At 36.5% G+C, this 22578-nt stretch overlaps 2 protein-coding genes and 1 long non-coding RNA gene across 3 annotated transcripts; all 3 read right to left on the bottom strand.

The window, feature by feature from the left end:
• Positions 1 to 7652: 7652 nt before the first annotated feature.
• LOC131303332 (uncharacterized) lies at positions 7653 to 10361 on the bottom strand. The gene is made up of 2 exons (XR_009191947.1): positions 8109 to 10361; positions 7653 to 8065 (listed from the first exon to the last, which is right to left on the bottom strand). It is a non-coding gene; the product is annotated as an uncharacterized LOC131303332 (long non-coding RNA).
• Positions 10362 to 18346: 7985 nt separating this feature from the next.
• LOC131302873 (uncharacterized) lies at positions 18347 to 19309 on the bottom strand. The gene has a single exon (XM_058329667.1). It carries the CDS (start codon positions 19307 to 19309, stop codon positions 18347 to 18349), a length of 963 nt encoding a protein of 320 aa, XP_058185650.1.
• Positions 19310 to 19321: 12 nt separating this feature from the next.
• Positions 19322 to 21235, bottom strand: LOC131302872 (protein FAR1-RELATED SEQUENCE 5-like). The gene is made up of 3 exons (XM_058329666.1): positions 21119 to 21235; positions 19818 to 21001; positions 19322 to 19700 (listed from the first exon to the last, which is right to left on the bottom strand). The coding sequence occupies exons 1-3, from the start codon at positions 21233 to 21235 to the stop codon at positions 19322 to 19324; spliced, it is 1680 nt and encodes a 559-aa protein (XP_058185649.1).
• Between the last annotated feature and the right edge of the window lie 1343 nt (positions 21236 to 22578).

Raw genomic sequence — 22578 nt, 5'->3', positions numbered from 1 at the left:
TCCTCTTCTCCCTTTCCCTCCCCCCGTGGGTTTCATACCCGTGTGCAGCGGCGGGAGGGAAAGGGCATAGTACTATTCCGACTCCATTTTTTTGTTTTTTTCCTTTTTTTCTTTCTTCTCTTCAGATTAATAACTTGTCGTCTGATCTGTGAGAGTTTTGTCTCTCGTTTTACAAGAGTTAGTTTCTTCTTGGGTCGAATTTTTTCTATAGATTGGGTTCTCTCAATCGTGGTTGCTTCACAACAATATATGTGCTTTAATGTTCTATCCCTACACGATGTCTTTGGCGAGACAACTCGTGGCAGCTTGGCAGATCTGTAGTTCTTGGGAATTCCTTGGTGTGCTCATCCTTGGTTGGAGTGCATCTGATCATGTGGGTATTTGGTGTCTTTTATCCTTAACTTTGCATTTTTTCTCGTTTAAGACTCCTAATTATATATTAGGCAATTTAAAAGTATCGTTGTTGCGTCAGGTCATACATGAGTTAGGATAAAAGACATTAATTGCCTTGTGATTTACTCATTTGTATTTGTTAGTCGATTAGTTTGGTTTTGTCCAAATTCTTTGTAATGATCTTCGTTTTGTAAGTGCCGCTGGACGTTCAATACAATCTTCTCACTTTTGGAAAAAAAAAAAAAAAAAAGAACTAAAATTTGTGATGGAGGGTATAATACTGTGGATAAATACATGAATATTGCGTTTGGTAACACAAGAAAAAAGGAGAAAAGGTAAATAAAAAAAAGCCTTAAGTTGAAAAAATTGTTAGCCACAAATTAAATATGAATAATTTTTTGGGGTGAAGCTAAGAAAAAGATAGAAAAAAATACAAGTTCCAATGCACTTTTCACACGTTTTAGTATATTACTTTTTAAATCTTAACGACAAGGGGACTAGTTTTAGCATTTCCATTTTTGTTTACAATATTGTTTCATCGTTCCTTTTGTTTTAGATATGGTCTAAACTCTTACGTTGTGGATTTCTCTAGCTTGTAAAGAAGGGTTGATAACGGCAAAATTCCTACAAAAATAATAGTAAACTAAAAACAGGTCTCCGCACAGGCCTCAATTTGAATGTCTGAAAATTCCAGATATATCTTTTGTATTTTGCGAACAAAATTGTTTAAGATGATTAAAATACTAATGATTTTTGGCCTTTTGGAAACAAATTTTTTAGGTGTCGTAGTTGTTTTTAAATGACTTTCTAACTAAAACTAAAAGAATTGAGAAGGAAATTTTTTTTTGCACCCCACTTATTTATAAATAAACACACTTCAAAATTGTCGTTTTCAGGGTGCATTGAAAATTATAACGTGTGTGATTTTAAGCGTAGCAATCAAATTGTGTAGTGCATTAATGGAATAAGGAGTACCAAAATAAAAACCGAAGTTATGGATAGATAAAAAACGGCGAAGATGATTAGGAATGGCAACGGGACGGGTTTTGCACTCGACCTGAATTTTGGCCCCAACGTCTTGAATCCTGACAGGTAATGTATGGTTACTCCCACCCACCCCAATTCAGCTACCGAGTTTATCCGACCTGCTCTTTTTTTATTTTGTTACATACGAAGAAAATATGTTCTAAACTCTAAAAAATGAGCACAAATAACATAAGTTCACAAAATAACTATTAAACGTAATCAAAATCTACCATCTAAAAGGAAAAGCAAAATGGAAGAAATGATTAATACTCCTCCTATGTGATATTTTAGTTGTTTGGGTAAATTTACAAAACTTCGCATTTGCTTGGTTCTCCTGTCATAAATATTTTTTTCAATATTTTTGACGATTTCATCATCTGTGTTTTTTCGTCTTTAGTGTTTTTTTTAATCATATTTTCAACTTATTTATTTTACTTTTTTTATGTGCATAATGTACCTCTATTTAAAAAGTAAAAGAGTTTGTTAAAATATTAAAAAAATTAACTAAAGATGAAAAAATACACAAACCTATAAAAATAATTTTTTTAATAAACTATTTTTGGGACGGGTATCGGGGCGAGATAATTCCTACCCAAACCTGATCCGACCAGAATGAAACCTAATTGGGTTTTTTAAATTCTTCCCCGACCCCAACTCAATAGCCGCAACATATACTCAAAAGTACTATCAAAAACCCTCCCGGGGCGGGTTGAATTGCTAAAGTTTAGTAGTATTTTTAAGGCCTCATTTGGCTTTAAAAGTGGAACAATTACTTTTTTTTGTCTTTATTTAAAAAAAATTGCATTTATTAGTTTTGCATCAAACTTTTGTGACTTATTGATTCATCTCGGCGAGAGGAATCTGAAAAGTAAAAAATTTTGATCGAACTCATAATTTTTTTCAAAAAGATAAGAATTAGTAAAAAAAGCTACCTTATTTACTTATTTTTGTCTTTATTCAAAAAATTATGAGTTTCGATCAAATTTTTTTATTTTTCTGATTCCTCTCGTCGAAATGAATCAATAAGTTACAAAAATTTGACACATAACAAATAAATACAAAAAAAATTAAATAAAAATAAAAAAATAAGTCATTCAATTTTTTAATCTAAATTCTCTCCCGAGTATTTTCTTAATCAAGATATAGCCAAACAAAGCATTAACGAAGCAAGCAGAAAGCGCTTGAGAGTGACGGTTCCGAGGCCGGGCCGTTTGACAGATAAGCGTCCGAGACTCGGGCACAGTTTTCCTTGGTCTGCCATCGGCCAATGGAAGTCTGACACGCTATCTGCTTTGGAATCTTTTCGGCGACAGACATAATGGCACGTGGCAAGCCTGACAAACATAGAGCCTATACGTACAATTTTTTTGAAAGGGCCTATACGTACAATGTGTACATACAATTTATGAACGTCAATGGCTCGTACGCTGGTGGCCCACGGACTGTGGGTTGCTAATGCACTATACCGTGTAATGCAGTCGATACGGCCGTTCATTTCGACACGAATGCCTCAAATTTATTTTGAACTTCTACAAATTTAATTGTTAACTGTTCGGATGAAAATTCGAATCGTTCATTACCAAAATGGACCGTTATATCTGCCACACGAACTACACGATGTAATACGGAGGGTGCACTACCGTACAGCTCCCGGATTCGGTGGCCCACCACCCTAACCCCTACCCGTATCTGAAAGCTCACGTGGGAGAGGTATGTACCGTTTCTAAGCTATGGTTTTTGTTTGGTTTGCTACTACCCTGCCCTCAAGATCACCAAATTCAGATATGGTAAGGCCCATTGGCCTAATTTTTTGGCGAATTTTAGCTTGGTTTTTTGGTAATTTCTCTAAGCTCGTATAATTAACATTTAGGTCAAATTTATAGATCGCATCGTCTGCGTAAATTGAATTTTTTTAGTATTTTCTTTGAATTATATGATTTTGTTTTCAATTTTGTTGTCTATCTTTATACTCTTTATTTATATATTCTTTTCATCAACACGAACGAGTAGATGTAAAAAATTGATCCAAATCTAGTAAATTAAAAATAAAAAGACCGTGCCAAAAAGTTAGGACAAAGGGGGACCAAAATTAAATTACCATTTGCATTTTTATTTTATGCATTAAAATACAACTTATTTACAAAGATTTCAAAATTTTATTACATTAATTGAAAAAAAAAACACATTTTTGAAGAGTTCTATGAATAAACGATTAAAATCATGGTTGTGGACTTGGACTAAATCCATTAAATGAAGTTTTGGATGGATTGAGAGGAGTTGATCCATAATGAGCTACGACCATATGGGACTATCATAGGTAGCTTAATACGTAAACTCACATTGTATAATAGAATTGCAACTCACAGTATTTAACTTGTTGGTCTCGATTGAGAAATATCTTAATAGTAGCTTAGAAGAAATGTGATAAATCTTAATCAACAATGATGAAATCCGACATAGATGATCTAATAGATTGACACAATTATGATATACAAATAAGACGAAGACCGACGTTGATGGAGAAAACAGACAACGCTAATACAAAAATAAAATTAAAGTAAACAAGAGCTATTGGGCGAATTTGATGGAGTCAAGTAAAGATGGTAATAACTAAGGGGATGTTGGGAGCCTACTTTTTAGCTTTTCATTTTTAGCTTTTTGACTTTTTGGTTTTTTGGATTATGGTCAGAATGTATTTTGGGTATGGTAGAGTGTTTGGTGGATTTGTGCAGAATGTATTTTAAAATTGTAGTAGTATTTGGTAGATGATGATTGAAAATGAATTGTGGGTTGCATTTTTACCATATTACCCTTTGTCTTTATTATTTTCTTATAACAGGTGTAATGCCACTTGCGTTTTTTAATTTATTATTCAATATTATTGAAGCTTGCTCTCTCTCTCTCTCTCTCTCACTCTCACTGGGTATCCACGTTGCCACCTGGTGATGTGGTGAACAGATGGAAAAAGTGGATAAGAGGAGGGAGGGGCAAAATTGGTAAAATGAAGGGAGGAATGTGGGTATTTTGATAATTGTGACAAAATGGGAAAAGCCAAAATGTGAAAAACTCCTCAAACCCAGATTCTCGATTTTTGCTTCTAAACTCAAAAACCAAAAATCTATTCTCCCATAATCCATTCTCATAATGAGTTGCCAAACACTCAAAATGAGAAAATGAGAATCCAAAAATGCAAAAATTGAGTTGCCAAACACCCCCTAAGAATAGTGACGATTTGTACATGCGGAGATCTTATATGTTAGCGAATTTGTGTACTTATATATAAAATTTTATTGTTATAGAAATAATTAGTGGCCCTCGAAGATGTTTTGAATAAATACACACAAAAAATGAAAAAAAAATACCTCTCTTTAATTTACTCTCTCTCCGTCATTATTAATGTTATTACATAAGATTGGAATATTAAATAATATTACTCCCTCCCTCATTAGTAAATAATAATACATGAGATTGTAAGGACAAATTCGATTTAATCTATAACTATGTCGTTGATTTATTAATTTAAAAATGATTGGAGTTTAGCACGAGCAGACTGACATAGTGACATTTATCTCCTTATATTTTTCCCTTGTACAAACAGAAAACCCATAGGGACCGACGGGTTCGGCACCGAAATCGTACCGAAGGCGGCGCCGGGCCGTCTCCGATCACCGGACAACCGATCCGAGTCATCTAAAAATTCTATAAAAAAAAATGAGGGGGCTTATGCGGGAATCAACGGCATCCGATATGTGTAGGTTGGTTGATCCAAACACTCTATTTTCGTATATATATGTATATATGAAAAAAATGGGATGTTTGGATCGAGCATCTAAACAAGTCGGATGCTATTGATTTTCACGTGAGCCCACTTGAATTTTTTAAAAAATTTTTTTTGGACGGCTCGGATCGGCCGTTCGGTGGCTGGAGATGGCCCGGCGTGGCCGTTGGTACGATTTCGGTGCCAGACCCGTCGGTCCCTGTAGCAGCACTCTTTGTACAAAACTCTTTTCAAATTCTTGATCGAAATTGCACACGTACCATTTTACTTCAAGAATTTTTCTTCAATAGCACGTGTTTTACTTCTAGCTTCATATGTAAAGTTACCTTATACTCACAATAGGATTGTGACTCATAATATTTAACTTGAGGGTGATGACTTAATAGCTTATAAGAAAGTTGTGATAAATCTCCATCAGCAGTAATGAAAATCCGACATTGATGACCTAGTAGATTGACACAACTGAGATATACAAATTAGGATGAAGACCGACGCTGATGGATGAAACAGACAACGCTAATAAAAAATAAACTTAAAGTACGTATACGAAACGCTACCGACCAAATTTGCTGGAGTCCACTAAAGATGGTAGTACTTAAGAATATTGTGACGATTTGTACATGTGGAGATCTAATAAGTTAACAAAGTTGTGGAATTATACTAAAAAATTGTATAGTTATAGATAGAAACAATAAAGTGGCCCTCAGAGGTGTTGTGAATACTTACGAAAAGAAATGGAAAAAAAAAAATTCTTTAATTTACCCTCTCCGTCATTATTAATCAATAATATTAACTTTCTTTATGGGTTATTAATCCGTTGTGGTAGCTAGGTCGGAATGCCAACACTGTCATTATACGACAGCTCGGTGAGAGAGAGATCGTGTCGACCGGTTATGTACTCATTTGATTTGAATTTAAGGTGGTCGATCTTCTACATAATTCCATTGAATAAACATGAAATTTACGGCTACTTTGCAGTACGTGAATAGAGTGAAACTCATGTCTGGATATTAGACGCAAGTTTTTCTCTTTTGCTTGTGATTTGTTTTATTTTTCGCTTAGCGGATGCATCATAGCGGTAAGAAAAAAAAAACCATGAAATCTATATGTACGTACTGGAAGAGGAATTTACGTTGAACCCACAAACAAAAAAGGAAATGGAATTGGAAGGTCATGATACTCCAAACTCGAAAGAAAGTTTTACTGTAGTAGTAGAATTGACAGATTTCCAAATCAAGACCTGAGAAAAACCATGCCTGCCACGCGCAAGCATTAAAGCAGAGAAAAAATCATCAACTTTGTGTAAGATTAATGATGACATATTTGAAGAAGAAAACCATTTGCTTAGTTAGCTGGCTGGCAATTTGGGTTTCTCTTTTTTCTACCTCTGTACATCAGATCAGATCAGATCAGGTCAGATTGGATAGGAGTAATTATAAGGGGACAGGGGTGGCACAGTAGCAGGCAATGGAACACTATGAATTATTATAGGACTCAGAACCAGACTGTTTTCTCTGCATAACTCTCTCTCTCTCTCTCGATCGACTTTATTTACAGAGCTGTTGTAAATTGGGTTATTTATGAAGTCGTCCGATCTTATTCGTCCGTCTCTGTAATTAATGGTGTGAATTTTAAAATTTTTTTTTTCGGAAAAGAGTTAACCCCGCAAACTTTTTCCTAGACAAATTTTTTTAAAATTCAGACTGTCCAAAAAACTTTTCGACACGCTCGATTGGCTCCGTAAAACCTTATTCGCGGAACCCTCCGTGAATAATACTCTCTCTTCTCTTTTCCTTTACCTCAAGGGGATATTGGGTACATAATTGTCTAACTTTTTTTCCTTCACAAAATTCAATCAAAATTTAAGATTCTGTATTCTGAATGAAAAAATGTAAAGATTAGATAAAATACTTACGATTATTTGATTGAGTTAATTTTTTTTAACTAAACCACTCAAAAGTAATTCTTAAAATTATTGAACGGATTGAATCATTTGTGTGGGTTTCGAGAGTGAGTCCCGCACACCCGTAGTATTTTTCGGTCTAGAACTAACGCAAACGAAGAGAGAGAAAGGGTAGAGACTAGGCCCCAAAGCTAAAAAAATTAGTAATGAGTTGCTTGTGAATAGGGCTTTGCTAGAGTTACCGAAGTACAAGAGCTAGAGCAATTCTACTGAGGTGTTTACCGAATCTGGTGCATGGTAACTTTCATGTTTTGCATAGCTAAAGTAACTTAAAATGGAATTGCATGTGTACCGAGATTGGTGTACATGTTCTTGTAACGTCGAAACTAGGACCGATAAACGAATCGAATAGTTCAAAATATGTTCAACGCGTTAAAGACTCGTTTGAAATCGATTTAAATATTGAATAACATAATTGAAACGCTTTTCGTAAGCTCGTATAATATTGTCAAGACAACTCGAATTACACATTACCTCAGTCAATACTTGCCATTCTCACAACTAGGGCCTTTATTATTATTTTTTGTCGGCAACAAGATTATATTATTAGAAACTTGATAATGGTACATCAAAGAAAAAGAAAACCTAAACCATGATATTAATATATGGAATAGGAAAAAGAAAAAAGACTTCCAATAGAGTATTGGAATTTGGAAGAGAAGAGGCAAAAGCTATCCTAAACCAAAAAATAAACCAACCATCATAGCTAGAACACCCTCCAAGCAGCACAAGCAGAGATTATTGCTACATCCTAAAGCATCACCAGAGTAGTAAGACAATAGGAGCACAAATTCAAACAAAACATTGATCCACCTTGAGCTCTTGCTTTCACTTCAATAAGCAACAAATTTAGGACATTTTCAGCACTTTTCTTCTAGAAATGCAGACCCCGACATCTCTTAGCCCTCCCAAAGATAGGAGTTGAAAAGAGAGAAACATAGCAATCACCTTTAGAATAGAGCATGACACCTCAAGAAACTAGAGATGACTTCCCGTAACAGGAGGAAATAGGAAACCTCTTAGCCACCATAACAGAAAGATCATCACCTCTTAGACACCATAACAGAAAGATAATCTCCCAGAATGGAAACAAGAAGCACACCAACAGATAATTAGAAAACAGCACCAACAATTTGAAATCATAATTGAAACATCCTGAGATTTTGGATTGACCACCTGACCTCATAGCCCTCCCAAAGGGGGAGTTGATATGAGGATGACAAACATAAGTGAAAACAGCAGCAGCATAAACATAACAAACTGAATCACCTTGATTCAGCACTTTCCAATTGGATTAACAATCCCCGATCTCTCTTAGCCCTCCCAAAGCTAGGAGTTGAAAAGAGAGAAATCATAGCAGATCCTTCATAGAGCTACACCAACTTAATAGAAACATAGTCTCTACAAATAAAACATAGCAGCAAGCACAGAATTGGGAAAAACATAGACAGTTCCAATAAAAAACTCTTGACCTCGTAGCCTCCCATAGAAGGAGTTGATCGATATAAGGATGAAAACCACAATGAAACAGAACATCATCATCAGCAGTAGGCAGGTATCACCATTCTAGCATTATGAAAGAGATTGCAGTATAAACTCAAATCAGTGTAAAAGCTAGATTAATCCACTGATGTTGAGAAAACCTCTTAGCCCTCCAAAGAATGGAGTTGATAAGAGCATGGATAAGGTAAAAGCACTCTTATCCCTCCACAGTTGGAGATGAAAAGAGCAGACACCAAAGATAAGAGCACGGATAAGGTAAAGATACTCTTTGCCCTCCCCAGTTGCAAATAAAAAGAGTAAACACCCAAGACAGAAGTAGACCAATGACCCACAAAGAGCAAAAAGACCAGGACTTAGACCAATGATACGCCTCCAAAGAAAAAACCTAAGACCCAACAGACTCAAAACCCACCTGGACTAAGGACAAAGAAAACCCAAAGAGACCCAGAAAAGGATTGACAAAAGAAACCACCTAGACTAAAGCCAGACTAGAGACTCACCCAGAAGGGAAAAAAAACACAGATCACAACCCACCGAAACCAAATACAATAAACAGAGACAAAAAGAAAAACGAAAAAAGGGAAAAAAGAGACCCAAAGAAGAAAAAACTAGGGGAAAAACAAACCAGAAAGACACCCTAAGACAGAAAACTAGAAAACTTAAATTTTAACCAATCTGATTCCATCCAAACACCTTTTGAAATCGTCCACAGAGTAATCTTTGACATCATATATCCTTTTCACCTAGATAGCCATCCTTGTCTGTACTAAATCAATGGTCTCCTTTAGACCCCACACTTTGTTTCTGAACACAACTTCATTTATGCATGTCCATAAGGTCCAGAGCACTGCATAAAAGCTTGCCAACCAGCATATCCTCTCCAAATTTCTGAAGGAGGTTTGATCCTAGAGCTGAAACAGGGATTTGAGGTTTTGGGGGCTAACCCATTGAAATTTCTACCAGTCCATTATTCTTGATCATACTTGCCATGAAAATTGACAATGTAAAAGTAAGTGGGATGGTGTTTCACTAGCAGAATTGCAAAATGGACCCAAATCTGAACCCTCATTAAGAATCCGTCTCCTCACTAAATCTGATTTTGAAGCAATGCAATCTTGAACAACCATTCAAGAGAAAAGCTCAACTTTAATTTTGGAGGACATATATTCTTCCAGATCGATGACAATACTTTGTCTTCCAAAAATGTTTGACCTTCCCATTTTAAATAAGCTGACTTCACAGTGAAAGTCAAATCATTACTCCAAGCCCATTGAAGAGAATCATCAACTGAGTCTTGAAGTTGCACTACACTTTAGGAGCTGCTTCAGCGTTTCATGTTGATTCTCTTCCCAGTCACGTAATCTCCTGCTAAATAGTAAATTCTATTGACTTGGATTTTGGTTGCACACCACATCAGCGATGATTGCTTTCTTTTGAAGAGAGATACTATAAAGTCTTGGGAAGACAGCTTCAAGAGTTTCATCACCTAACCAATTGTGTTTCCAGAACTTGATCTTATTTCCTGAGTTGACCTTGAAAACAAAGTCATGAATTATGCATTCTTCGATATCTGCACCAATGCTTCCCACTGAACACAAGTTTTTCCAAATTGTTGAAGGTCTACCTCTGCTAGGCATCTGTGGTAACCAAGTGTTCTCATCCAGGTTATACTTCCCTGATACCACTTTGACCCAGAGAGCCTCTAGGGTTTTAGTGGGATATATAAATTGACCTCTAAAAATTAAAATGTCGCTTGGGGCGTTAGTTTATATTTTGTATCTCATTCATGGTAGAATATGGATTGTTATGTTTATTTAAGCAAATGGTGGCTCCAGAAGTATTTGTTAGAGTGGTTATTGACAGTGACTTCCACACGCTTAGGTTTTTAAAATTGCACTTGAAAGCTTGTCATTTTTTGAAAGAGAGAAACTATTTGCGTGAATAGTGGTTTATGGAGGTAACTCGCGCCCGGTCAAAGTGTATTGGACGGTCCGAATTTTAAAGAAACTTAAAATTCGGACTATTCTTTTCTTCGGAAAAGTTTCATTAAAATTCGGACCGTTCTCTTCTTCGGAAAAATTTCATTAAAATTCGTTTCGGAAAAGTTTCATTAAAATTTGGACCGTCCAATGCCGAAACGGACGGTTGAGATCAAGCGGCTCCGTTAATTACCTCTTTTTAGTGGCTCTATGAACAAGCCATACCCATTTTGAAATCGTTGCATAATTAAGCATTATAACTGCCATCAAAACATATCTTATACACTACCAAGCATCATTCCAATATTGATCTTCCAGTCAGTAGCTAGCTCCATATCAGTGGTAAGTGAATTATATATAATGAGAGATGGGCTGTAAAATAAATAAAATGGAAAGTTACATTAGTGTTTGGAATGCTGAAGTGGGTTCAAATGTCAAATATTTTTTTTCCTAAACTTTGATAACATGACATTAGATTAGACTGTTCATGTTCTTCAAGATTGCCAATTAGTCAAATATTACACGTTAACTTGCAGTGAAAACTAATATATATGGGGCGTTTGATAACCTTTTTGTTTTCAGTTTTTGGTTTTTGGTTTTTACTTTTTGAAAACTAATGAAGAAAACTTGTTTGGTAACAAGTTCTACTTTTTGGTTTTTCATAAACTTTTTTAGAGTTTTTGTAAACTATAAAAACTAAAAAATGTGTTTTTTTTGAAAAACACAAATATTACCAAACATGTTTCTTGTTTTTGTTTTAATGAAAACATAAAAACCCGTTTCTTTTTTGAAAGGCAACGTAAACCTGTTTCTCCTTCTACTTTCTTGATAACAAAAAACTGAAAAGGTTATCAAACGCACTCTATTAGAAACTAATAATGATCAACGTAAACCTGTCTAGTACTGCTCTTTCTGCCCGGCAAGGACTCTATTAGAAGTAAGCTTTCCTAACAAACCTTGGACTAATGTATGGTTCTTTATGCCATAATATTTTTGCAGAAACTTCACCAACAGTACTTGTTCTCTTTGAAATTTGAATTAATGTTCTTTCTCTAGAGCTGTGTGGAAATGATGTACGTATGGGGAAGAATTCTCAGTAACAGTAGCTCGATCTTCTAGTTTAACAGATGTTAGTGGTCGGTTTATTCGATCAACGTGTAAAAGGCGAGGGCTTCAGGTGTAGTGAGACTCTCATGAAAGGTGCTTTGGCTGCTACTGTCTATTCCATTTGGAGAGAGAGAGAGAGAGAGAGAGAGAGAGAGAGAGAGAGAGAGAGAGAGAGAGATCAAAGCGTGTTTCGAAAGAAGGCTTTGTTAGCTTGTCCAGATTGTTTAGTTGACTGCTAGTGCTATTAGATTTGTGCTCTTTGTGGGGGTTAAAGGCATCTCAGGACAATAGAAAGCTTGTGTGCGAGTTGGGTTTTCTTTTCATTTTTTTTTTAGGGGTTGGTTTATGAGGCTTATTAGGTCCCGTTCCGCTAATGTTCTTATTTTTTAAGTACTTATTTTTTATTTTACGAGACATGTCATTCTTTCACAATACATCACCTTTAATTCAATAAATAAGTTCTTATTTTTCTTGTTTTGTTTTTTGATAAGCCGGGAGTGGTTTTGTGGGGAGGATTTACGGGGCTATTTCTCTATATAGTTTTGTCCTTGGCTTGACCTATAAGAGTACAAGAAAAAAAAAGTTGTACTTCAAATTCGCATTTTTGTCAACGAATCTTCATGATTTTACGTCGATCATTATCAAAAAGTTATTTTTCTCGTCATTGGAATTTTTTTTGTATCGTGTAAGCCATAATATACTAATTCGGTACAAGATAAAACTCTAGCTCCGCCCTTGGTGAGAGTGGTAGAGTTATCAGTTCAAACTGGCAAGACTGTCCAGTTCGTTAAGTCCAAAAAATAAATCGTCATAATGAAGGAATGGAAGATGCTGCCAAGCATCTTCCTATAGAGCAGTGCAGAGCGGCCAATCCAGCCACTCTTTTTGGCAATCGACGGCTCGGATCTTAATCGAGCAATGGAAGGTTCAGATTTGTATGCGCTCAGATTCGATCCGATCTGTCCGTGTCGAGATGAAGGGCTAGATCGGTTGCTGGAGCTGCTCGGCAGCATCTCGGGTCCCATGTGAAAGCCCAATTGGGGAACAAAAGTGCTGAGCGTGATGGGCTGGGTGTTAGCCCTAAATTTGATTGGATGAATAGAAATGTAAAGCCAACGTATGTTGTTGGGCTGGATGCCTTGTAATTCAACCCAATCAGAGTCTCCAAAAACAGGACTCTAGTGGGACCTTCTTCTGGGCCCATTTAAATATTTGGCCCAGTCTCTATTCGTATGGAGTCCTGGCCCAGAAATGTGTTCTCTGTCTTTATTCTATGGGAAAATGACGGCCAATGACGTGTTTTGATAATTAATACCCGTCAAAGACATTTTCAGCATTAAAAAATATTCTTAGTTTGTTCTTGGCGGGTATTAATTATCCAAACACATCATGGGCCGTCATTTTGCATTTAATGCTGATAGAATATCTATCAGCAGGCCCACTACAAAAAATGGTCTTTACTCCTTTTGATTTTTAAAGAGAGAGACAATATTTGCTTGGACGAATAATTTTGTGTTTAATGCTGATAGTATTATTTTCATCTCATTAGGTAAACCTATAACATTTAATGCTTGATTTCCTAGACCCTTTTTAGTTCTTCAATATTATCCGAACCATTCATAAATTTCAAACTATTTTTTCGAATGGCCCGGTGAAAAATCAGCTAAAGCGGATAACTGCAACTGCTTGATCCAATGTACCAATTTTCAAAAGTTTGGAAAAATTTGCATGGGACCTGTAAATGGGCCCTGCGCGTCGATCTGTGCACCATCGATACATAAGCGTTGGTACATAGACGAGTTCCCTGGGTTCCCCGAATGAATTAAAATCAGATTATTAATACCATATTGCCATCCACCCACCCAGGGTACGTAGTCCATATTTCACTCATATCATGGATGTTTGATTCGGGTAAAAAGAAATTAACAATTAAAATGTTAAGATATTGGCATGGGAGTTTAGGGGTTTGCTCATACCTAAAATCTCAGGTTGAATTCTCCTTACTAGTAACTCTTCGGGCCATCTCTCTCCATGCGTAAGCGAGCGTGTGAAAATGCTATGAGAAGGACAGTACGAATTAACCCGCAGTGTGCGAAGGTGACCCGAAACACTCTAGCTAAGTCATGGACTCATGGGAAAACTTTCATTTCATATTAGTTTATACATATAAATATGCCGTGATGGATTTTACTAGGTAGCAAGGGGTCCCCATGGGATAAGGTTTTCCTTGAAATGTAGGATAAGATCAATGGCGGAAGCAACCAAGAAAGTACCAAATAGGAAGTGGTTATAATCGACACTCGTTTGAGTTAAGATTAAAGGGAGCAGTCGCTTTGCTTTTGCCATGTTAGAATAAATGGATATAATAAATAATATCGTGATATTAAGATTGAAATGTGATTGTAATTAAGATGATTTTTTTCCATAGTAAATTTGGTATGATTTTCTTCCTTAATTAGGCTCCTTTTTTTTTATAAATAAAGGAGCTTATTGTATATTTATATAGTGTTATCGAATTCAATAAAACATTTCTTTTGCCAGGCTATTTAACATGCCATATCCTTCCTTGGAAGTTAGCTAGTCTTTTTTCTGTGGATAACGACTTGAACAATACCTGCAAGCGTGAGTCTCATTTGTCTTAGAAAAAGATTCCTCGTTTTTTTCTTTGGACGATTCTTTTTGTCTTTTGTGAATATTTTTGAGTAATTTTATTTTACGCTTTTTAATTGATCTCCATAAGTGAAACCAAAAAAGTAGGAGTAAAATATTTTTGATCATTTTTTGTTTTAAGAAAAGAATGCGCAAGCTGATTTTTATGGAAGCAGATCCCGTCAAGTATCCTAGGGTCCAGTCTGGTCCAGTTTAGGGCCCTTTGTGGGCACTTCCCGGGACCACATCAACGATGCGAGCCATTCACTTTTTAGAGCTCGTCGAGAACATTAAACATGTCAAAAATCACTCTGATCCGATATCATTTCGAAATGCAATAAGCTTCATTTAATTGTATTACATGGGTTGCAATTAATTCAGTGGTGCACTTTTTTTTTTTTACACAAAATTAATGCATTTCAAAATCATATCAAATGATATCAGATCGAATTGATTTTCGACTCACTTAATGTTCTCAATGAGCTCAAAAAAATAAACGGCTCCAAATGTTATTGTGGGCCTACAAAAGCCCCACAAAAGATCCAAAACTGGACTGAAGTGGACCCTAGGATACTAGAGATTTTATTATATATAACTCTACTGAATATGAGGTTAACGCTTTGAGTGCCATCAAAGGTGTACTAGAAGACAGTTGTTGATCTTTCACTTCGGCCTCGTGGCTAGCGGTTGCTAATCCAATGTTTATGATTGATGTGACTTGACATCGTTATTAGAGAAGGAGAAAGGATATCCACACAGATTCAAAATCTGTATCAGCAAGTACATAGTATTTGATTTGGATCTATTTTCGGTCCTAAAAAAATAATTCAAAGCTTCTCATTTTGTTTAAAATGTTGGCTTTGTTCGGTTCACCGTTTAGTTTTAGTTTTAGTTTTGTTTTCAATCATTATTCTATTTCTTTTTCCAATCATTATCCTATTTTTTCAATTATTACTTTCTCATCTCTCTCTATTTCTCTCCAATCATTACCCCTATTTTCAATCATTACTCTATTTCTCTCTCCACCCATTACCAAAACTAAACTAAACTAAACTCCCAACCAAACACAACCGTTATGTTTAGGGTTTTCGTAAAAAATCAATTCAATTATATATCGATAAGGGCATTTATGATATATCTAATTTTAAATATACTTTTACCGTTATACTATTGAGCTGATTTTTTACAAGAATTCTAAACGTAATATTTTAAATAAAATAAGCGGTTCAGATCATTTTTTTGAAACTCAAAATGGGCCCAAATTGAATCTGTACTTAAAGGTACAGATTTTCAATATGTGTGAATAGCAAAGCTCAGGAGGAAGTGCACGCCCTACCAATTGGCAAATGGCAACCGTTTTAGTGTACTATTCCTCTCTTGCGTTACTGCCCGATAAGGTCTCCTCCTTTGGGGACCATGGAGAAATTCTTGTTTCCAAATTGCGTATCACGCGGTACCCTTCAATCATGACCGTCGATTGCATTTTTAGATAATCCGAATGTGCTCAAAGGATACCACTGGTAACCAATTTGCACCCAAGAATTTCTCAAGGACCATTTATGGCTTGGCCTTTTTCTTACTGGATTTTTTTTGCTCGGCCCTTTTCCTTACTGGTTGGTTGCTTATAGTGCTGAATTCCCATGTCATCGGACACCCTAGTTAGTTACCAATTAGCTCATCTCTTCTTCGGGCGCATTTGCTTCCAGGCCTCCATGTCGTTGTTTCATTATTTTACTGTCATTCTCTTCTTTTTGGCTTTTAATTTGCTACATATATCCTTATCATGCATTCACCCCTCACATATTTAAGTTCCAAAGGTAGTCAAGACCTAAGTTACATGATTTATGTGCGGGATGTGTAAGCGTGAGCACAAAAACGTCTTTAAAACATATTCCAAACTACTACTAAAATCCGTGAGAATTGAGCGGAAGTCCAAGGTCAGAACTAGCAACGTGGCGAAAGTAGGACGAGAGTCATGCATGAGGCTATTTCTATTTTCTACCACATAAGTTGAGTTCGAGCTTTATCTAGGTTCCCAGAACCGACCAACTGATAGCTAGGTTTGTTCTATCAATTTACAAAAATATGTGTCCACAAAACACACTCTCCCAAGATAAGCTACCTTTGGTGCCTACTGTTATGGTTTGACATTTTTTTTTGTACGTTTTTCCCCAAATTTATCCTCTAAATCTTCCAAAATCTCTCCTATTAATGGCCAAACTAACTGCTGATTAGAAGGTTTGACGGCAATGAGTTGAAATGACATATCCTTTTTAATACTTTCTCTAATTCTAAATGAGAGTCCAGGTTACTATTTCGGATACTTCAAAAAATTATTTATATCTTTTAATCTATAATGTTAAAATATCTAATATGGATCCTGTTTGTTAGATTTCAATTAGTTTTATTAGATAAAAATTTTAAAATCATGAAAAAATATTATAAATTGAAAGATATGAACAAAATAAAAAAAAAAACAGAAAAAAGTGAACTTGAACTTTAATTTAGAACTGAGGGAGTACGTGATTGTGTGCAAGATTATCCTTTTGTACGCATTCTCCCTAAATCTTTTGGAGGGCCTCTTCTCGCGCCCCCCCTGACACGCCCCCTCCCCCCGGCCCCACTCCCTTTCCACTTTTGCCCCTTTCTTTTCTGTTTTTTTTTTACTTTAACTGATTTTTTTTTGTTTTACTTTTAAAAGTAAATAATTATTGTTTTATTTTTTTTTACTTTTACTAATTTTTTTTATACTATTAAAAGACTTTAATTACTGTTTTAATTTTTTTTAATTTTTCCTAATTTTTTTGTTTACTTATAAAAAACTTTAATTACTGTTTTTTTTTTAAACTTTTACTATCTTTTTTTTGTTTTACTTTTAGTAGTTTTTTATTTTATTTTTAAAAGACTTCTTACTATAATTTTAATTAATAAATGAATAATTAAAATATAACTTATAGTACTAGGGCTGTCCATCGGTCGGTTTTGGTCGGATTCGGGTCGGGTTGGACCCGACCCGACTTTAGTCGGATTGGGTAAATGGCCACCCGAGCCCGACCGAAATTCTCATCGGGCTCCGACCGAAATTCACTCGGATTGAATTTGTCGGGTTCGGTCGGGTTGGTCGGGTTTGGTTGGAACCCAAACAGATCGCTGCAAAGAATCAAACACAAACAGATCGAAGCAGGGAGAGAGAGACCTTGTCCATTACAATCGATTACAGAGAGAAAGAGATGGGATTTGAACATTTTATTACAGATTACAGAGATAAAACAGAAATTCTTCACTGATTACAAACGAAATTGGTTACATAATATTCGAAAATCTACGAAATTACCTACGAAAGTACAAAGAAATGGGTTTCCACTTTCCTGGCTTCGTCGGTTTCAGAGGTCGAAGATCGTGAAGACTGAAGCCGGTGATGATGGAGATCGAGCTGCAACCGTCGGCGATGCAAAGAGAGATGGAGAGAGAGAGGGAGAGAGAGAGATGGGAGGGAGAGAGAGACGGGCGGGAGAGAGACAGGAGCGTGAGAGACGGGAGGCACTGGTTGTGCTTTCGCCTTTCAAGTTTAGGTGCAGGAGAATAGGAGGAGAAGGGACGGAGGAGAACAGCTGTTACAGCTGAGGCCCAGCTGTAGTTCTTTTTTTTTACCTTTTTATACTAAATTGTCGGTCGGGTCGGTCGGTTTAGAAAATAATCAGGTGTATCCGAGACCCGACCGACATCTGGAAAAATCTTCGATTTTGGACCCGAATCCGACCGATCCATCCGATCTGAACCGTCCGTTGGGTCTATTTTCGGGTCGGGTCGGGTCGGATGGTCGGGTGGGTCGGGTGTGTGGACAGCCCTAACTTATACTAACATAACTTGTACTAATGTTAATTAATCAAACCAAACATAACTTGTACTAATTTCATTGAAGAGTGAAAATACATGAAAATTCAATTTCTAATCAATGTTTCCACCAAATTCTGCTCCTGTCCCTCTTGGTCTTGTCTCCATTATTTCTTCCCACAAACTAATTCGTGTTGCATAACGAGCAGCCCATCTTTTAGCTTCGTCTGATGAATTGTTCCACCACCATATTGGATAGGGTGGTACAGGGTAATGAGGCTGCAAGAAAAGTTGCACAAAATGATTGTTCCCAACACGGGCAATAGCTATTTCAATGCGCTCTTGGGCTGGAACTGGAGGGGATCTCAATGGGAAGTGAGTAAAACAACCTGAAGGAAGCGCATCAAATGTATGCAGAACAAGGTTGTACGCCGAAGCGATGACAACTCCCATACTCATAGCATCCATCCAATACTCATTTGGTGCCGAATCTTCAAAGTAATTTAAAGACCGTATTAGGTAGTCTGCCCAACCTATTTCTGGATATAGCGCATTATATAGATCCATATTTTGTTCAATCTCATTAATGAGATCTCTTCGAACTTGAGCCCAACGATCTTCACCATACCCTATGTGAGCGGCTATCGCCCTAAATCCACAATGACCGTCACCTCGGACGTCATTAATGTGAGAAATGTAATGCTGATAAGCTCGAGGTAAATGCTGAATGTAGTCGATACGGATGGATGGAACTGAAAATTCATCACGGTTCGCTTGAGTTTTGCGAACTCCCTCGCCCCTCCCACGTCTCCCAGATTCGATCCTAGATGATGAAGTCGATATTTCTGTAAAGGAAGGAATGCGTCGTCCACTTTGCTCCTCTCTACCAGTAGGTCGACCTCTATGAGCCGTGTTATAAGATGGGCCTCGAACTGTGCTCTGAGATGGATCCGTCATATCAATAATCCTGTCTATCATGTGCTCTCGGGTAGATTGATCCATCCCACATAATCTGTCTACAACTTCATATGTTCTGTCCGGTCGTTCTCCGTCATCATTCACAATGGGCGCACGCATGGACAACTTAGTCTAATGATCGTGGATACTCTGAATCGGAATTGGCATGGAGTACCAACGATAATATGCAAGATCATGTCTGCATGGCAATCCGTGCGTAATTTTTATTGTACAGTCGCACAACTGGAACTGGAGGTAGGATGCATCTTCAGCGCATTGTAGTTGAACATTGATGAGCTCCATTGCCTCTAATGAAATGCGAGTTCTTACTTGTTGAAAAAGTTCGTCATGTATTTGCCAATGGCGGGGGATGTTGATAGATCTTTGAAATGACCTCCGAATGTCCCCGAACTGATTTTTCAACATCTTGTCTATTTTTTTAAAAGCTTGTTGTAAGGATGACATAGTACCCCCCAAATATAGCTTCAGCCTCGCATGTGCGGGCTCTGCCCTGTAATATAATAATGAACTGTGTTTAAATACGAAAGTTACAGAAATATTCTTTACAGTAGTACAATAATGTACGTAATTGAAATAGTAAAGGTAACAATGCATAAAGTAACTATACCTCTGACTTGAATTGCTTCCGAGGTGCATACACGTATTTATCCATGCTGCCACAAACCTATCTTTGTACGGCATTAACCATGTATTGAAAAGGTATTGTAAGAGCTGCGGGTGTTGTTTATAGTCATCGCACATGGCATTCCACTTCTGATTGAAAGACGCTTCGGTCGTAGAATTAATAAGCGAATGCCATGACATGTTAAAGTCGTTAAACGACGGACCAAGGACCCCTCTGCAGTGCTTTATTATGCATTGGTTGATGTGCCAAATGCAAAGAATGTGACGTGCCGAGGGAAAACATGCTTCAATGGCGCTAAGAAGCGCCAAATCTCGATCTGTAACAAACACCGATGGCAACAATGCCCCCCTTCCAAGCATCCATTTATTTAAGGTACTCAGGGCCCAAGTCAAGTTCTCTATCCTCTCATTTGTAAGATGTGCAAACATGAGAGAGTAAGTGCACATTGTGGATGTGATACCTACAACCTCCAATAGTGGTAACCGGTACTCATTGGTCTTGTATGTGGCATCAATGACCAATACGGACGGAAAGTTCACAAATAAGTCTAGGCTTTGAGGATGAACCCAAACAATATCAGTGATTTCGTTGGTGTATGGATTTGTACGATATTCATGGAGGTATCTTTTATGTATTAGTTGATTCAAGACAAACTGGGTAGGATTTAAACCGTCTAGTTCTGCTATGTTATCCGTATATTTGAGGTTGTATATGCTTTGGGCACATGTAGTGTTTAACGGATTTTTTTTCTTTAAAACACTAAGAATTTCACGAGGTGCTGTGTTGTCCGCCATGTCGCACACAATTTCTTTCTCCTCTGGTGTTAACCTTGACGGGTACTCATGCCCATCAAAATATTCTGTTGTTTCATGGTTATGGATACCACATTCAACCCTTACACCCCACATGACACCCGCTGGAGGTATTGGTATACCTCGCAGCTCAAATGGGCACTCGCATTTTTTTGTCCCAGCATTCTTTTGCGAGGATTGCCCTTCAACTGCATTCCATGCCGATCTATACTTTCCACTTCTTTCACAACTAAGAATGCACTTTGGCAGCTTGCCACCAATTAAACTAGCAGATTTCTTAATAACAATAACAATACCATTGTCTTTACCGACTCTTCGCACCCAAGCTACCATGTTGTCTCTACTTTGAAAAATCTATAAGCAAGAAAAAAAGGATATGTATAAGTGCACCATGATCCAATCTAATATGCATAATTTCTGTACTTTTAAATTAAATAACTAATATGCATAAGAACAACAGTAATAACTAACCTGGTGAGTTGTGAATTCGGGTGTAAAGTCACGAAAATTATGGGAGACGGCCTCCCCACTAAGAACATCATTCTCAACGGACCAACTATCTGAAAATGACAAGTTGTAGTTATCCATAATCTTTTTCTATGTTTTACGAACAGTGTGGAAAAGGAGGGAGGAGCCGTGACAGAGGAAGGGAGAGAGAGATAGATGCTGGAAAGATAGTGATATTGGAGGGATAAGCAGGGAGATGGAGGTGATGGGAAGAAGATGGTGATTTTGGAAGGATAATACTGGATATATAAGGATAAGGGGTGATGGATGAATGGTTATAGTTAAAGATAAGAAGATAACAAAAAAATCTGAATGTGTGGTTGTAATTGAAGATAAAAAGAAAATCTAAATGAGTGGTTATAGTTGAAGATAAGAAGATAAAAGGAAATCTGAATAAGTGATTAGAAATAAATTAGATAAAAGATATAAATAAATACAAAATTAATAAATTCAATAACATAAAAGAATTATAAAATTTTAATAGGTAAAAAAATAAGAGTAAAATTTCAATAACATAAAGAAATTTACTCACGTATATATTATTAAATAATTTAAAAATCCATATAAAGAGTAAAAAAATAAGTGTTCCGATTTTTAATTCGTTTGAACCGGTGCGAAGATCTTCTTTTTCTTATCATTTCATCCTAAATGGGCGTAATTAATTTTTGACTCTAAGGCCTTTCAATAAGCACCCTAAGAGAGGCCTGAAACTAAATAATAAGCATTAGGGTACTTGTTGAAAGGTCTTCGAGCCAAAATTCATTATGATCATTGAAGACAAAATGATAAAAAAAACAAGATCTTTGCATTGATTCAACCGGATTGAAAATTGGAACACTTAAATAATATTAAATAAATAAAAATGAAAAAAGATATAAAAGTTATTATTGCTAGGGTATAATATTAAATAATTTAAAAATACATATAAAGAGTAAAAAAATAAGTGTTCCGATTTTTAATTCGTTTGAACCGGTGCGAAGATCTTATTTTTCTTATCATTTCATCCTAAATGGTCATAATTAATTTTTGGCTCTAAGGCCTTTCAATGAGCACCCTAAGAGAGACTTGAAACAAAATAATAAGTCTTAGGGTACTTGTTGAAAGGCCTTCAAGCCAAAAATTCATTATGATCATTGAAGACAAAATGATAAGAAAAACAAGATCTTTGCATCGATTCAACCGGATTGAAAATTGGAACACTTAAATAATATTAAATAAATAAAATTGAAAAAAGATATAAAAGTTATTAAGTAAATAAAAAAAAAAAATATGCCGTGGGTGTTTGAATTATTGGGGGGGTGGGGGGCATGGGGCATTTTGGTCTGGGGGGTGGGGTCAGGGGGGGCGGTGTCAGGGGGGGCGCGCAAAGAGATTTGCATCTTTTGTGGTATTTTTATCCTTCCACAGGTGCCAAAATACCCATT

Source organism: Rhododendron vialii, chromosome 10a, assembly GCF_030253575.1.
Source record: "Rhododendron vialii isolate Sample 1 chromosome 10a, ASM3025357v1".
Taxonomy (NCBI): Eukaryota; Viridiplantae; Streptophyta; class Magnoliopsida; order Ericales; family Ericaceae; genus Rhododendron; species Rhododendron vialii.
The sequence above is the reverse complement of the archived record's forward strand: the minus strand, read 5'-3'. Positions and strand labels throughout refer to the sequence as shown.

Excerpts from the sequence above, each read along its gene's own strand:
- LOC131302873 (XM_058329667.1), bottom strand. The coding sequence starts at position 19,309 with ATGCGTGCGCCCATTGTGAATGATGACGGAGAACGACCGGACAGAACA.
- LOC131302872 (XM_058329666.1), bottom strand. The coding sequence starts at position 21,235 with ATGGATAACTACAACTTGTCATTTTCAGATAGTTGGTCCGTTGAGAAT. Across the intron at positions 21,002-21,118 it reads CCGAATTCACAACTCACCAG|ATTTTTCAAAGTAGAGACAA; the intron begins GTTAGTTATTAC and ends TCTTGCTTATAG. Across the intron at positions 19,701-19,817 it reads GGAAGCAATTCAAGTCAGAG|GGCAGAGCCCGCACATGCGA; the intron begins GTATAGTTACTT and ends ATTATATTACAG.